This window comes from Ipomoea nil, unplaced genomic scaffold, assembly GCF_001879475.1.
Source record: "Ipomoea nil cultivar Tokyo-kokei standard unplaced genomic scaffold, Asagao_1.1 scaffold0688, whole genome shotgun sequence".
NCBI classification, from domain to species: Eukaryota; Viridiplantae; Streptophyta; class Magnoliopsida; order Solanales; family Convolvulaceae; genus Ipomoea; species Ipomoea nil.
Genome location: NW_017617116.1, coordinates 6741065 through 6756610, shown reverse-complemented (window position 1 = coordinate 6756610; position 15546 = coordinate 6741065). Strand labels below are relative to the sequence as shown.

The following is a 15546-nucleotide window of genomic DNA, read 5'->3' as shown; positions in this document are numbered from 1 at the left end:
GCCCCCTTAATTGGGCATACCCAGTTAGGATCTGCTTACGGCACATTGTGGTCTAACCTAAAATTGATAGTTAAACTATGCACTTATACTTACATGCACATTTATCAAAATACATCTCGTGATTTACCAGTTCAATTTAATTAAACACTCTAGAACATAACCGGTGAAGATCTTTGAGATTGAGGGTTTACATGATATTCCAACTAACATCATGCAGAAAAGATAACACAAATCCCCCCCAGATTTCATCCCACCAGAAACTAAATCCTTAAATGGACACATGTCAGATGAACCAAAGACATTGTCAAACCAGGCAGCTGAAGAACAGTCCCCCCCAGCCCCCCTGTGTTTAGTTGGTCAAAAATTTTGAACCATTGATGATAGAAGATGCTGTGGTTGCAGATCGAGTTGGCCTTTCTGTTTAAACACAGAAATAATGGAGACAGAAAGATTCCCACAGACTCCAGTGATTCATGTGATTGGGCTCTTAGTCTGCCTGTTAATAATAGGTTATTTGATTCTTTAGTTCACATGGGAGCTTTTTGTTGACAACAAGAAGCATCCAATGTTTCTCCTAACAATATAATGTTAGTTAGTGGGTCGACACAATGCATTATCTAATAGTTTAAACATTTTTATCCTCGAATCTTTTGAGCAATCAACACAATATTTCTTGTGCTTTGCAAATATTCCACTCCATAGATTAAGAAAGATTTTCAACAAAATTTTTGCTCCATTTCTTGGAGCCCTGCGCTGCGTCTTCATTCTGATTAAGTTTATGGAAAAGGTGGCAAAACTTCATTGTTTAAAAAAAAAAATTAGAAAAAAAAGTGTTAATAATATAATTAAGATGGAGAAGTTGGATATAATTCTTTCAAATTGGAAAATGTTACTTATTCAGCATGTTATCACTATTATGCCTGTTATTAAGGGTCCGTTTACTAGCTGAAAATTAGTTCCCGTATGCCCGTTATTAAGGGTCCATTTACGAGTTGAAAATTATTTCTAGTTTTATGAAAAATTGGAGAATACAAAACGGATAAGTTTTTATGTATATTTTTTTCAAAGGTGATGATGATTTGACTTGACATATCAAAAGGATTGAACAGAAAACTTGAAAGAAAATAAGAAACACTTTGAAGACAAGTCTCCATATGCGAGACCGCGAGACAAAGAAAACCCGGTGGTTGTCTTCATCCAGCCTCCCTCCCTCCCCCCTCCCCCCTTGCTATATATATTTTTTGAATAAGAGGGAAGGGCGAAGCCCCGGTTTACAAAAGCAAAAATCAGTCACCACGAGTATAGGGAGCCCCGATACAAATTCCTACGAACGCACGCCGTGAGGTCAATATTTGGACAAAAATCTAAAAGTGTCAAAACGGGCTCACAATCATAATTCTTCGCCAGCCAATCCGCAACTTGATTTTGTTCCCGCAAAATATGGTAGCACTTTCCATCTCCTCTTGATCCAACGCTTGCATTCAAAAATAATATTATTCAAAGTTCCCCCACCCTTAAGTGACACCCATGACTGTAATTTAATATAGTTGGAGAAGATAATCACCGGTTGTCCTCGTCTTGTCGAATGAGTGTTTTACCAAACAATCACAATATTTGAAAAATCACTTGCTTTTGCCTAGTTGGTTTCAAATGAACATAACTTGTTGAATATGTAACATTTGAATTCAATTATACTTTTTTACCGATTTCAAAAAATTTAATCAATCTTTTTTAAGCTACTCAATTGCACTATTTGCTAGAACCCTTGGTCGAGTTCAAACCTCAGTCTAGGTTAATTATGTTGTATCTTATCCTTATTTATAAAGTGATTGTGGAATGTTTGTACAGTAGTTAGTCCTAGCAACCTAGTTTATTTAGATGGCAATATTGATTGTTTAATTGATAATATAATACATTTGTATACTCACCATTTTTGGTACATATCAACAAAAGCTTATGATTAGTGTCTTAATGGTTGTGACCAACTCCAGAATAACATATCACAATTGCTGAGAGTTAAGAAAGCAATCAAACTTTCTGACAGCAATTTGAAGTAAAAGTCATTTCACATTTGGAGATCTTACACTGTACATAGTCTAATAAAATCACCAGCTTGTTCAAGATAGAATAACTATTATTATTATTATTATTATTATTATTATTATTATTATTATTATTATTATTATTATTATTATTATTTTGTTGGTAACGAGTGAAACCCGCAACTACGATATGAGGTTGTACACTGGGTAAACCTTCATATTGTGACTCTAGCCAGTAAAAGATTATAAGGAGGTAAACTAGCTTAAGTTGTTCATAACTGACTGGTTCAAATCAAGAAGGCCAATAGGCTGCTGCTGCTAAGCTAGGAACCAAACTTGGAACTAGCACTGGTGTAAGAGCTAGCCATGCTGCCAAAGAATGATCCTTTTCTCCCCTAAAACAGTCTCAATCACATAATTATAACTCTGTAAGTTGTATTTAGTAAATGGTTCACGAGTATTATAAACACTTCAAAGGCAAAAACGTATTACAATAAGTGAACGTTTACTTGGAAGGATATTAACATTCATCCATGAACACTATAATCATGGCTCGGGGCTTGACATAGGCGATCTGATTCCTTTACAACTCGTTGTTTGTCGTTGCAATGAAGTAACACAGGTTTATCCAAACTGTGAATTTCGGGTTTAGTTCTCCTATGCCTATGATTGTTCTGCGATTTCCTTGAGTGGCTTCCACATGAACTTTCTCCTGCACATGGCAAAAACAACAACACTTGAACAAACAACTAAGGATGCGAGTAAGGTTTAAGGTTTAGGTGGCTCAAATGCAAGTATAGACATCAATGCGAGTAAGGTTTAAGATTTCAGCCGGTACATGAATTGGGGTGAGAATGAAATTTGATCGCGCAAACTATTACCAGTTCCCACATTCTGCAATGACTCTCACTTTAGGACGAAGTGTTGGGAGTAAAGCAAGAAACTGCAGTTCTGCCTTTGATAACACCTGATAAAACAGGCCACAAGAACCAGAAGAACATTGGGTCACATAATGCACTGTTAAACCGCCTAACGCTAAACAATAAACTTGATTTAGAAAGTTTAACCTTAGCTTCTATTATCCAAACCACTAGCCCTTTGGCGTCGGGAGGAAGTAAAGAGAGCCTGTAATCAACTTCTGGTGGAAAATACCACCTAGCTATAGGCTGCTTTCCAACATGAGCCTGCAATATCACACTCTTCGTTAGAATCCCAAACGAGGCCAGATGAATTGAAAGATGTGTTCTGTCTCAACTAAAAGTAGTAACATAAACAACTAATTGAAAGATGTGTTTTGTCTCAACTAAAAGCAGCAACATAAACAACTGATTGAAAGATGTGTTCTGTCTCAACTAAAAGCAGCAACATAAACAACTGATTGAAAGGTGTGTTCTGTCTCAACTAAAAGCAACATAAACAACTGATTGAAAGATGTGTTCTGTCTCAACTAAAAGCAACATAAACAACTGATTGAAAGATGTGTTCTGTCTCAACTAAAAGCAGCAACATAAACAACTGATTGAAAGGTGTGTTCTGTCTCAACTAAAAGCAGAAACATAAACAACTGATAGCGAGACTATCCTCGTATCTTATACATTATATGCTCAACCAAACTAATTGCAGGAACAATTAATGCAAGAAACTCACAGGACAAACAGGATGAAACTTGGTGAGAGTGGTTTCAGGGTCACCTAAGCCACGAGCCGAGAGGTCCAAGAAATGATAGCCTTGATACCTAAGACGGGTGAAATAACGCCCCTCATAACCTCCTTCATGGGGAGGATAGATTGCCAAGGCTTTATGTTCTTCAACATCAGACAGCCATTTCCCTAAATCAAACCATACTAAATCCCCTCCAATGAAGTCCTCTATCCCCACACTACACCTCACATCTGCCGTCTTACGTTGTTGTCTTCCCATCCACCCCCATTTCCCCGCCGTGATAGCTACTAGCTGTTTCTTTCGAAACCCCCCAGAATAGCAGGCTGCAATCAGTATGGAAATTCAATAAACAAACTAAAGATCTAAAGATCACAACTTTATTAATACCCTAAGCTAAATTAGCAATACCCAATTTACAATAACTCTCAAAGATTAAAATAACTCCCAATTTTGATAAGTATAACCAAAAAAAAAAAAAGAAAAAAGAGAGAGAGGTGACCTGAAGAGGAACAAGGCTGATCTTCTAAGGACGCGATTCGACGGCGAGTTGGGGCGGCGTTGTTTGTCAAGAACCGTCGGGGGAGGGCGCTGGAGAGTGTTGAAGGAGTGGCCATGGCGGCAGAAAGACTACTTGGTAGTTTGTATGCGTTAGTTATCTTCTTCGTATTGGCAGTTGATGGCGCATGCCACTGCCCGCTAGCTTGTTTCGGCCATACAATTTTACGTTATATATCCACTAAACAAAGGCCCACTCATTTTCTTTTTCTTTCATGGAGAAAATTTCAAAATGTTCTTCGGAAATTTGTGAATAAAATTTATTTTTAATCTTAAAAATTTAATTTTAAATTTAACACAACCACTCGGAGTACAAAGTAGGTGGAGCTCAATGCTGATACACTATTGGATAGTAACTGTGACAATAATTTCTCTTGTCAACGTTAATTTTTTTATCTAATTTTCACTTTGTAACTTTAGTCAATAAATAACTAAAATGAAGTAAATCAATATAACTAAACAGTTAGATAATAGTTGTAATTTCTCTCGTCATTTTAACCTTAGTTTTTGTCTAGTTCTAGTCCGAAATAAACTATTTTCACCTTGTGATTGTAGTCGGCAAATGACCAAAATAAGATAAAGTTATTAGCCTAGCTGTGGTTAAATAGTGCTAATAATTTCTCGTTCTGGTTCATAATGAACCATATCTACATTGTGATCTTAGTCGAAGAAGAATGGTGAATAAATTTAAGTTTTTTATAAATGATCGGTTCAAATCAAGAAGATCAATAGTTAATTTTTATAAAAAAAACTTTCCAATAGATGGATAATGGCACTTTTTTTTGTTTTTTTTGGAAGCTATGGATAATGGTACTCCTAGTTTCCTACACTTGTACGCTACAGCTTCACCTTGAATAAAATCATTAAAAAAGATAAATCTAAGGAACATGTCGAGATCACTGTTGGACTGCTACTGGACTTCTTCACTTACTCACTGGCAGAGACGCTTCAACCCATTTCTCTCGCGCCCGCAATTCTTTCCTCGCTCTCCTTCAATTCGTCTCGTCAACCCTCTCTCCGCCGGACCCTTCCCTCCTCCGTCTAGGTAAACGTAAACCCACAGATTGCCCCCTCTCTCGCATTCCTTATCACTTCTGAAAATTGCTGTTTTTTTTTTTTTTTTTTTTTTTTTTTTTTTTTCTTTTGTGTTGACCTTCCAATTCTGGGTATTCTCTGTTGCTAGTTTTCTTTTTTCTTGTGCGAATTTCCAAGATTTGACAATCAGCATGAATCCGACACCCTCGAGAAATGTGGGTTGAGGTTTTTTTTGATATTTGGGATGTTGATAATATGCTATCCTTCTGATGATTGAAAAGGTGTTAGTTTGTAGCAAAAGTCTGTGTTTTGGCAATTTAGCAGAACTTATGTTGCTTATGTAACGTTAAACTTTACAAACTGGGCACAGAAAGTGCTTCTAAAGAAAACTCTACAGAATTTGTAGATTACATACATTTTTCAATATTTGTAAATTGTAAGTAATGCTTTGGTCCTTAGGTCACTATAAATTCTTGTCTGATTCAATTGGTCAACTTGTTTTTCCTAACAGATACTTTTCAGCTAGTTTTGCTATGGAAAACCCTCAAACCAAGCCCCCGAAAGGATTGCCTTTGGGCGTAGATGCATCTTCCGAGGAAGAGTACTCTTCGCAATCTAAATTGCTCAAAGAATTTATAGATATCCCCATTGTTGACAAGGCTTGGACTTTCACTTCTAGCAATGGTAAGGATTTCGTTATTATATATTGAAGTGTGTCTTCCACCTTAACTAAAAGTTTACATATGTGGCTAGCTAAATTTGGTTGCTTTTCTGTGCAAGAAGGTTCCCAGGGCATGTTCTTAATTAGCCAACCAAATCTCTTGGAAAACAAAAAGAGGAGATATTTATTATCAAACACTATCACAAAAGGAGCAGACAGTTCTGTTAATTTTAAATGGGCTCCATTTCCAATTGAAATGGCTGGAGTCTCTACAATGGTTCCATCTCCTTCAGGTTCAAAGCTTCTTGTTATTCGTAATTCAGAAAATGGCTCACCGACTCACTTTGAAATATGGGGGCCCTCTCACGTGGAAAAGGAAATTCGCATTCCTTGTTCTATCCATGGAACTGTATATTCAGATGGATGGTATTTCCTCAATCAACTAGACATTACCAACTCTAAATCTTTATCTTTGAAGTGAACATTGTGATTCTACTTGATAGTACATTAATAGCTTCAGTCCACTACCATATATTTGGCTTTTTTTTTTTAATATTTGAGTTTAGGAGGTTTCTGATGCCAGGTTTGAGGGAATTTCGTGGAACTCTGACGAAACTCTAATAGCCTATGTTGCTGAGGAGCCTATTCCTTGCAAGCCGACATTCACTAATTTTGGTTATAAGAAAGGCAATGGGGCTGATAATGATTGTGGTAGCTGGAAAGGAAAAGGACAATGGGAAGAGGACTGGGGAGAGACCTATGCAGGGAAAAGACAACCTGCTTTGTTTGTCATCAATATTAACAGGCAAATTATCTGTTTTTTGCTTTAATCACTTTTGTAGGCCACATAGCTTTTCTTCTTTGAATGCCTGAATATCTATTTTTGCAGTGAAGAGGTATATCCCGTTGAAGGCATAGGGAAGTCATTGAGTGTCGGACAAGTTGTTTGGGCTCCAAAAGTAGAAGGTTTGCAACAATATCTGGTTTTTGTTGGATGGCCGTCAGACACTAGAAAGTTAGGAATCAAATATTGCTACAATAGGCCTTGTGCCTTGTATGCTGTCAAAGCTCCAACTTCTAAATCAGAAGTCCATGAATCTGAGTAAGTTGCTAAAGACAAAAGCTTCTACTTGAATCATTACTCTATTGAGATCAGATTAGACCTTCTCTTATTTGATATTTGTCCTATACTCTTTATTTTGGTTTCTTTTTTCCCCAGTCATAAGGCAACTGAAGATGAAATTATGGTTAAACTGACAGAAACCATTAGTAGTGCATTCTTCCCCCGTTTCAGGTATGTCCACTCACATATTATGTCCAACCACAATCAGTAAATGGAAGGATAAGAGTTGAGTTCTCTAAAATTGCTTGGCTAATGCCTATATCAACAAGAATCCTTCCAACTTTCATGTTATTTAGCACTCGTGACTTATATTGCATCAGAAAAATAAAAAAAAAATGTAAGACCTAACTATTTAATCCAATTTTCAGCCCGGATGGGAAGTTCCTTGTGTTTTTATCATCAAAAAGTTCAGTAGATTCCGGAGCACATTCAGCAACAAATTCACTTCATAGGATTGATTGGTCAACTGAGAGAAAGCCATGCCAAGGTGCAAAAATTGTTGATGTGGTAGGCTCACCTTCCTGTACCCTGCTAGTTATTGTGAAATCTTTTCTTTATGATCTATAAAACGGAATATGAATTCCTGGAGCCCTTTATCCTTTAATTAGAAAACGATAAATGGATATATTTTATTGTCTTCCATTTCATGTAGGTTCCTGTTATTATGTGTCCTGAAGATGGTTGCTTCCCAGGAATTTATTGCTTTGATATTCTTAGTAAACCGTGGCTTTCTGATGGTTATACTTTAGTTTTAGCGTCATATTGGGGAAGCACTCAGGTGGTACTTTCCATAAACATTTTAAGGTAACTAAACAAGAGAATGTTGTCTTATTAACGAGAATGCTATATGATCCTCTTTTGCTTAATCGTGTGCTTTTATATTGACAGTGGACACGTGGCTCGCATTAGCCCTATCAACTCAGATTTTTCTTGGAATATCCTTACACTAGACGGAGACAACATAATTGCCGGTTAGATTCATTGCTATATGTCCTTTTGAACTGGGAACTTATTGAATTTTTTGACTGAATCCAAGTGAACAAATCTTCCTTTGTAAATTTCTCTTTGAAGTCTGTAGCAGCCCAGTCGACATTCCTAAAATTAAATATGGTGTTGTTGAAAAGGCATCTCCGGAAGCCATATGGAGTTGGCTAGACATTTCAAGCCCAATATCCAGGTGCTCTGAAAAGGTCAGTTTCTACTTTCTAGCTTTGCTTATATCCTCTAAAATGTTTGTTTCTCTCTCTACATGTGGATTTAATGTCCAAAATCATTTTTTTCTTATAACCCTCACAGGTTACGTCATTACTATCATCCCAACAATTTAGTATCATGAAGATTCCAGTCAGCGATGTCTCTGAAAGCCTTCCAAAAGGTATTAAAAGTAGCAAAAATCCCTTCTTGAAATGAAATAAGTCTTAAATATGCTATAGGGGAGCTAGCATGAGGCAAGAGTAAAATGTTGACAACGCTTATTTGTTTTAGGTGCTACAAAACCTTATGAGGCAATATTTGTGTCATCTAAATCTAAGAAGCATGATGAGCATGATCCACTGATTGTAATCCTTCACGGGGGTCCTCATTCTGTCTCACTGTCAAGCTTCTCAAAATCCTTAGCTTTCCTTTCATCACTTGGTTTTAGCTTGCTGATTGTAAATTACAGGTATGCAAAGGTTTCCTTCTTTTTTTTGTAATTTATAGAAATTTGAAGCTTTTGTTCACTTAAACTTCAGATTTGTAATTTGGAGCGGCCTATTGGCCAGTCAGCTATGGGCAACCTAGGCTGGTTTACCTCCTTGTGGTCCTTTGCTGGCTAGGATCAGAAGACAGGGTTTACCTAATGCACACCCTCGGGTAGTGGTTGTGGGTTTCTCTCGTTACTCAAAAATAGACATCATTGTGTTATACTGAATCTGAAGTTAAGTTGGATTATGTTCTTGATTGAAGTGTATTATAATATATGATTTGGTTTACTTCAGAGGCTCCTTGGGATTTGGCGAGGAAGCTCTGCAATCTCTTCCTGGGAAAATTGGGTCCCAGGTGCTGGTTAAGCTCTTCTTGTTTCCCCTTCCAAAACATTATGTTCATTCGTTACTTTGAGACCCACCCTAACCCAATTCTTTTGCATGCTCAGGATGTTAACGATGTGATCACTGCTATTGATCATGTCATCAATATGGGTCTTGCAGATCCATCTAAAATAGCTGTTCTTGGTGGTTCCCATGGTGGATTTCTAACGACACACTTGATTGGCCAGGTTCCAGATTCTACAGAGCCTTCTTTTGCTGTTATTGTTCTCTAATATATAGCCGTCGACATTTCTGCTGTTATTTCTACAGGCCCCGGAGAAGTTTGCAGCAGCAGCTGCAAGGAATCCCGTCTGCAACCTTGCTTTGATGGTCGGCACAACTGATATCCCCGATTGGTGCTATGTGGAAACGTTTGGAAGTGAGGGTATATTGAGCTTTACGGAGGCCCCTTCTTCTGAACACCTTGCTGCATTTTACAGCAAATCACCCATTGCTCACATCTCTAAGGTAAATGGGAAGCCAAATTTGAAGTTTTAAGTTTCATGATACTCAATTCACACTTTCATATTTGTTATAATCTAAGATTGGGCCAGGTCACTCAATTGGGCTATAATGCGCATGGGCCAAACCACACTAAAAGATTGAATTCAACCAATTAGCTAGTCTAACTCATATATCCTCTCTTATTTTATCAATGTGGGACTCTTAACATATTCAACCAGTACCTGTTAGAATGGAATCCTTATAAAACTTTCCTACATAATTCTGTTGAATATTGCAGGTTAAAACTCCTACACTCATGCTTTTAGGCGCTAAGGATCTTCGAGTACCAGTTAGCACGGGATTGCAAGTAAGGCATATTACACTTCTCGATGGATGTGTCCGATTATGTACACTTCTGTTTATCAAATATTTGATCTAGTATGTGATTCTGAAAGAGCGAGTGTGTCCTTTACTGATGCAGTATGCACGAGCTTTGAAGGAGAAAGGAGTTGAGGTAAAGGTGATCTCGTTCCCAGAAGACGTGCATGGAATTGAAAGGTAAGCGATGATCCTATATCTATCGACTTGGTATGGCCTAGTTCTGTTTAGTTATGCGTGGATCGATCTCTCTTGCAGACCACAGTCTGATTTCGAAAGCTTTCTAAATATTGGAGTGTGGTTTAAGAAGTACTGCACATAAACGAACGAACTATCCATTTTCTGGCACACCGAGACTCTCTCTGAACATCAACACAACAATGTTCGGGCACGAAAAATAAAAGATGCTGTAATTTATTATCTCGGTTTCACTGACTGGACTGGTGCAAGCAGCATACCTGGTTTCTTGAAGAGAACCACTTGTGAATTAAACCAAGGGAGGGATTTTTCTTTCATCTTTTCATGGCACTTGAAAGTTGAAACTGCCAATTCAAATGCTTCTCTTTCTGATGTATAGACTATGAATATTTTAACTTATGTGAAGTTTATAATTTAGATATTGTAATATATTTCATTAATTTTCCTACTAAGTTTTGTATGTTATGTTAATTTTGATACTGTATATATGACATAATCCAATTAATGTTATAGTAATGTTTTTAGATTTAATTTAAAAATTAATTAAACTTACACCAAGAATTCTAAAGTTCCAAACTTTAAAACTATAATTACTTAGGGCTGTTAACGAACCGAACATAAACGAACGAAGGTTGTTCGTGTTCGTTTGTTAAGAATTTTGAGGTGTTCGTGTTCGTGTTCGTTTGTTAAGGTTTTTGAAAATTCTGTTCGTGTTCGTTTGTTAAGCGTTCATTAGTGTTTGTTAACGTTCGCAAACACGTTCACGAACGTGTTCGTTTACGTTAACGAACATGTTCGCGAATGTGTTTGTCAACGTTTGCGAACACGTTCACGAACGTGTTCGTTAACATTAACAAACATGTTCACAAACATGTTCGTTAACAAACACGTTGGTTTACGTTCACGAACATGTTGGTTTACGTTCATGAACCTTTAATAACCAAACACCTGCACATGTTTATTATCATAATTCGTTTGTGAACAAGAAATAATCTACGTTCATGCATGTTCGCAAACATTATTAAACGAACTTGTTCACGAACATTATTAAACGAACACAAACGAGTTTGTTCACGAACATTATTAAATGAACACAAACGAGCTTGTTCACGAACATTATTAAACGAACACAAACGAGCTTGTTCACGATCTCTTAGCAAACGAACATACAATTGTTCAAGCTCTGTTCATTTATTAACCGAGCTCTAATTTTTGTTTGTTAATAGTTCGTTTACCTTAACAAACGAACATAAACGAACGCTTACCGAACACGAACACGAGTAGTTTGCCGAAAGCTCTGTTCGCTAACACCCCTATAATTACCCCAATTTTGTCCCAGATAGCATGTAGTGACTCTCCCATGTGGGAGGTTATGAGATCGAGCCTCAGTGAAAACGTTGTTGAGTCTCTTTGTGCTTCATTAGGTTGAGAAAGTATGTTTGAACATATACTACAATGTAATAGAGTCAGTAGCATTTAGAAAAATAATAATAATAATAATAATAATTACCCCAATTCTCAATTTGATTTTTTTTACCTTTTAGGTCATTAATGTGCCACAAGATATATTATATAATAAAACAAAAGGAAGATGATGAAAATGTCCCATTCAATCTTGAGAGTGCAGAAAGATGAAGAGGTGACAGAATATCATATAATAATCCATTACCCTTTATACTGCTTTTGCTTCGATTCCTCTCTTCATCCTCTACCTAAGCTACTCAGACCTCAGTTGCAGAACAATTTCACCTCTCCTCTCCAGAACAATTTTAAATAAGTAAATAAATATATATATTATTTAAATAATATAAATAATATATTAATAAGTTAATAAGTTAATATCTCAAGCTCAAGTTGGCTCAGTCCTCAACCCTAACTCCCTCAAGTCAGTCAGTTGTATTCCAATTTGCAGCCCGACTGTCCGACACTCACGAGTCGCGCCCTCCGACCTCGCCACTTCGCCGGTAGACACCGACGACGCAGCCACCACTCGCCTGACCACCGTTGAAGGGCGCCGGCGACCAAAGAGGACAAGAGGTAATGTTTGCCTTGACAATGTCTTGTTTCAAAATTCAAACTTTCATAGTTTCTTGAATTTCTACTGGGATGAAATTAGGGTTCTTGAATTCCACAGATTTAGATTTTACTATTTTAGGGTTCTTGAATTTCTACTGGAATGAAATTCCAGCTCACTGTGACATTCCAGTTCCAGTGAATTGGAAATCTGGAATGACATTCCAGTTTACATTCCAAGTGGATGATTCTTATTTTAATAATTCGTTAGTAAACTGGAATTTCATTATTGTTTTAATAATGCAGATGATGGATGAACAACTTGACAATTCAAACTTATTGTTTCAAACTTTCAATTCAAACACTCGACAATATTTGCCTTTATAGGTTTTACAGATTTAAGCTCATGAATTTTCACCTTAGCCTTATTTACAGATTTAGATTTTAGGGTTCTTGAATTTCTACTGGAATTTTCGTTCCAGTTCTGGAATTTTGTGCTTTCTTGATTTCTTATATACATTTTTCTAAAAAAAAATTACAGAAACTGGGACGAAATTCCAGTGTCCAGTCACTGGAATTTCGTTCCAGTTTCTGGAATGAACTGGAATTTCATTCCAGTTTTAATTCTAGTGTAGTAATGGAATTTCATTACATTGTTTTTGTTCTTTTTCTTGAATATTTTGGTTAGAGGTGGACACTAACCATTGGTATTCATTGGCTACTTATTACAGATGGATGGTTCATGATGGAAACGTTGAAATTTGGGGATCTTAAACCGAACCGAAAAACCAAAACCGAAAAGAACCGAATTGAAGCCCGAAACGCCCACCCCTAATTTCCAAACATGAGAGGACTCGGAGCTGCTAGCCACCGCCTCCACCAATTCCCAAAACGCCGTGAAATCGCCACCCATGTTTCTTTCCTCCCCTTCTCCACCGAGGCCCAACTCAATTCTTCGCCTAAGCCGCCGCCGCTGCCAAATCCAATTTCGGATTACTCATCTCCCATTCTCCGAGAATCCAGCCCGGATGATTGGAGGTCCAATTCTCAACTCCATGAATTCTTCCACGCTTCTCCATCTCCAAACTCCGTCCTCCAGATCGCCCGTCAATTGGGCTCAGCTGAGAAGGCGCAGCAGTTCTTCGACTTCTTCAAGGCCCAAACTTCACCTTCTTCGCCTGACTCATTCTCTCTTTCCCTAGCATTCCAAGCCATTATCGAGCACTCAATGCGGGAGACTCGGTGCTCGCCCACTAAGCTCTACGAGCTCTTTTGCTCGGCCAAACAACAAAATATCTCTCTGTCTATCAATGCGGCGATGATGCTGATTCGATGCTTCGTGGAAGCCCGAATGTTTGAGGAATCTCTATCGGTCTTCTACCAGCTTGGCCCAGAATCGAGGAACATGATCGTGGTAAATAGGCTTTTGGATGCGTTGGTTCGAGGGGGCCGTCTTGATGCTGCGTTGAAGATGCTCGACGAAATGCTCCAACCAGATATGCGTTTCCCACCAAATGAAAATACCATGGAAATTTTCTTGTCTGCAATTTGGAGAAGTGACTGGAGAGGGATGAGTATGAGGGAGGAAGAAATTTCTGGGCTTGTTTCAAGATTTGGAGAACATGGGCTGTTCCCAAACGATATCTGGCTATCTAAATTGATCACCAAGTTTTGCCGGAGTGGTAGATGTGATATAGCTTGGGACCTTTTGCACCATATGATTAGGTCAGGTGGTCAAGTGAAAACTGGTTCTTGCAACGCCCTTTTGGCCGCATTGGGTAGGGAGCATGATTTTCAGAAGATGAATATGCTAACAAATGAGATGAAGGAAAAGGGAATTGCACCAAATGTGGTTACGTTTGGAATTCTTATTAATCATTTATGCAAGCTTCATAGGGTTGATGAGGCATTGCAGGTGTTTAAGAAGATGAGGGGTGCTAGTGAGGGCATTTCTATCGAGCCTGATACTATCATTTATAATACTTTGATTGATGGCCTATGCAAAGTTGGGAGACAAGAAGAAGGAGTGCGGCTGATGGAAAAGATGAGGTTGGAGAAGGGATGTACACCTAATACTGTTACCTTTAATTGCTTGATTGATGGATTCTGCAAAGCGGGAGAGATTGAGAGGTCAATGAAGCTTTTTTATCAGATGAATGAGGATGGAATAGTGCCAAACATAATTACTTATAATACTTTGCTTGATGGTATGTGTAAGCATGGAAGGGTTGGTAGTGCAATGGAATTCTTCACTGAAATGCAAGAGAAAGGTCTCAAAGGGAATGCCATTAGTTATAGCATTCTTATTACCGCTTTTTGCAATGCGAACAATATTGAGAAGGCAATGAAATTATATAGTGAAATGACAGAAAGTGGATGTTATGCAGATGCAGTTGTATACTACAGCTTGATATCGGGGCTAAGCCAGGCTGGAAGGATGGATGATGCTTGCCTTGTTTTATCGAGGATGAAAGAAGCTGGATTTTCCTTGGACATAACCGGCTACAATGTTCTCATTGGTGGATTTTGCAGGAGGAATAAATGGGAAAAAGTTCACGAATTGCTTCAAGAGATAGAACAAACGGGCATCAACCCCGACTGTGTTACATACAATACATTGATATCATTCTTCAGTAAGAAGGGGGAATTCGCAAGGGCCCACAGGTTGCTGAAGAAGATGGTCGGGGATGGTATGGTGCCTACAGTTATCACTTATGGAGCATTAATTCATGCATATTGTGTGGCGGGTAAACTTGATGAAGCTATGAAACTATTTGAGACTATGCATTATAGTTCAAAACTGTCACCCAATACAGCGATATACAATTCTTTGATTGAGTCTCTCTGTAAGAGTGACAAAGTTGAAGATGCTCTTTCCTTAATGAATGATATGAAGGACAAGGGGGTTAGGCCAAATACAACAACGTATAATTCGATCTTTAAAGGTCTTCAGGAGAGAAATTGGTTCGAGAGGGCTTTTGAAGTAATGGATGAAATGACTGCGAACCTCTGCAATCCTGATTATGTTACCATGGAAATCCTCACTGGATGGCTCTCTGCTATTGGTCAAAGTGAGAAGTTGCAAAGTTTTGTCCAAGGATATCAGGTTTCTGCTTAACTAATTCAAATGGCACTTGAAAGTTGAAACTGCCAATTCAAATGGTTCTCTTTCTGATGTATAGACTGATTTTTTCTTTGAATATTTTAACTTATGTGAAGTTTATAATTTAGATATTGTAATAGATTTCATTAATTTTCCTACGGTGGTTTATAATTTTTTTTTAATAAGTTTTGTATGTTATGTTAATTTTGATACTGTATATATGACATAATCCAATTAATGTTATAGTAATGTTTTTAGATTTA

General features: G+C 37.7%; 3 protein-coding genes across 3 annotated transcripts; 2 read left to right on the top strand and 1 right to left on the bottom strand.

Annotated features, from left to right (window-relative positions):
- Positions 1–2457: 2457 nt before the first annotated feature.
- On the bottom strand, positions 2458–4426 carry LOC109175328 (NAD(P)H-quinone oxidoreductase subunit N, chloroplastic). The gene is made up of 5 exons (XM_019324582.1): positions 4204–4426; positions 3690–4027; positions 3110–3226; positions 2924–3009; positions 2458–2754 (listed from the first exon to the last, which is right to left on the bottom strand). Exons 1-5 carry the CDS (start codon positions 4316–4318, stop codon positions 2706–2708), a joined length of 705 nt encoding a protein of 234 aa, XP_019180127.1. The 5' UTR covers positions 4319–4426; the 3' UTR covers positions 2458–2705.
- A 694-nt stretch (positions 4427–5120) lies between these two features.
- On the top strand, positions 5121–10606 carry LOC109175906 (acylamino-acid-releasing enzyme). The gene is made up of 18 exons (XM_019325282.1): positions 5121–5304; positions 5806–5978; positions 6078–6381; positions 6539–6760; positions 6845–7057; positions 7175–7249; positions 7447–7585; positions 7731–7882; positions 7967–8049; positions 8150–8268; positions 8375–8453; positions 8564–8741; positions 9058–9118; positions 9213–9335; positions 9418–9615; positions 9890–9958; positions 10073–10149; positions 10228–10606. The coding sequence occupies exons 1-18, from the start codon at positions 5147–5149 to the stop codon at positions 10289–10291; spliced, it is 2487 nt and encodes an 828-aa protein (XP_019180827.1). The 5' UTR covers positions 5121–5146; the 3' UTR covers positions 10292–10606.
- A 1416-nt stretch (positions 10607–12022) lies between these two features.
- LOC109175908 (pentatricopeptide repeat-containing protein At3g61520, mitochondrial-like) lies at positions 12023–15441 on the top strand. The gene is made up of 2 exons (XM_019325284.1): positions 12023–12204; positions 12912–15441. The coding sequence occupies exon 2, from the start codon at positions 13025–13027 to the stop codon at positions 15296–15298; it is 2274 nt and encodes a 757-aa protein (XP_019180829.1). The 5' UTR covers positions 12023–12204; positions 12912–13024; the 3' UTR covers positions 15299–15441.
- Positions 15442–15546: the final 105 nt, after the last annotated feature.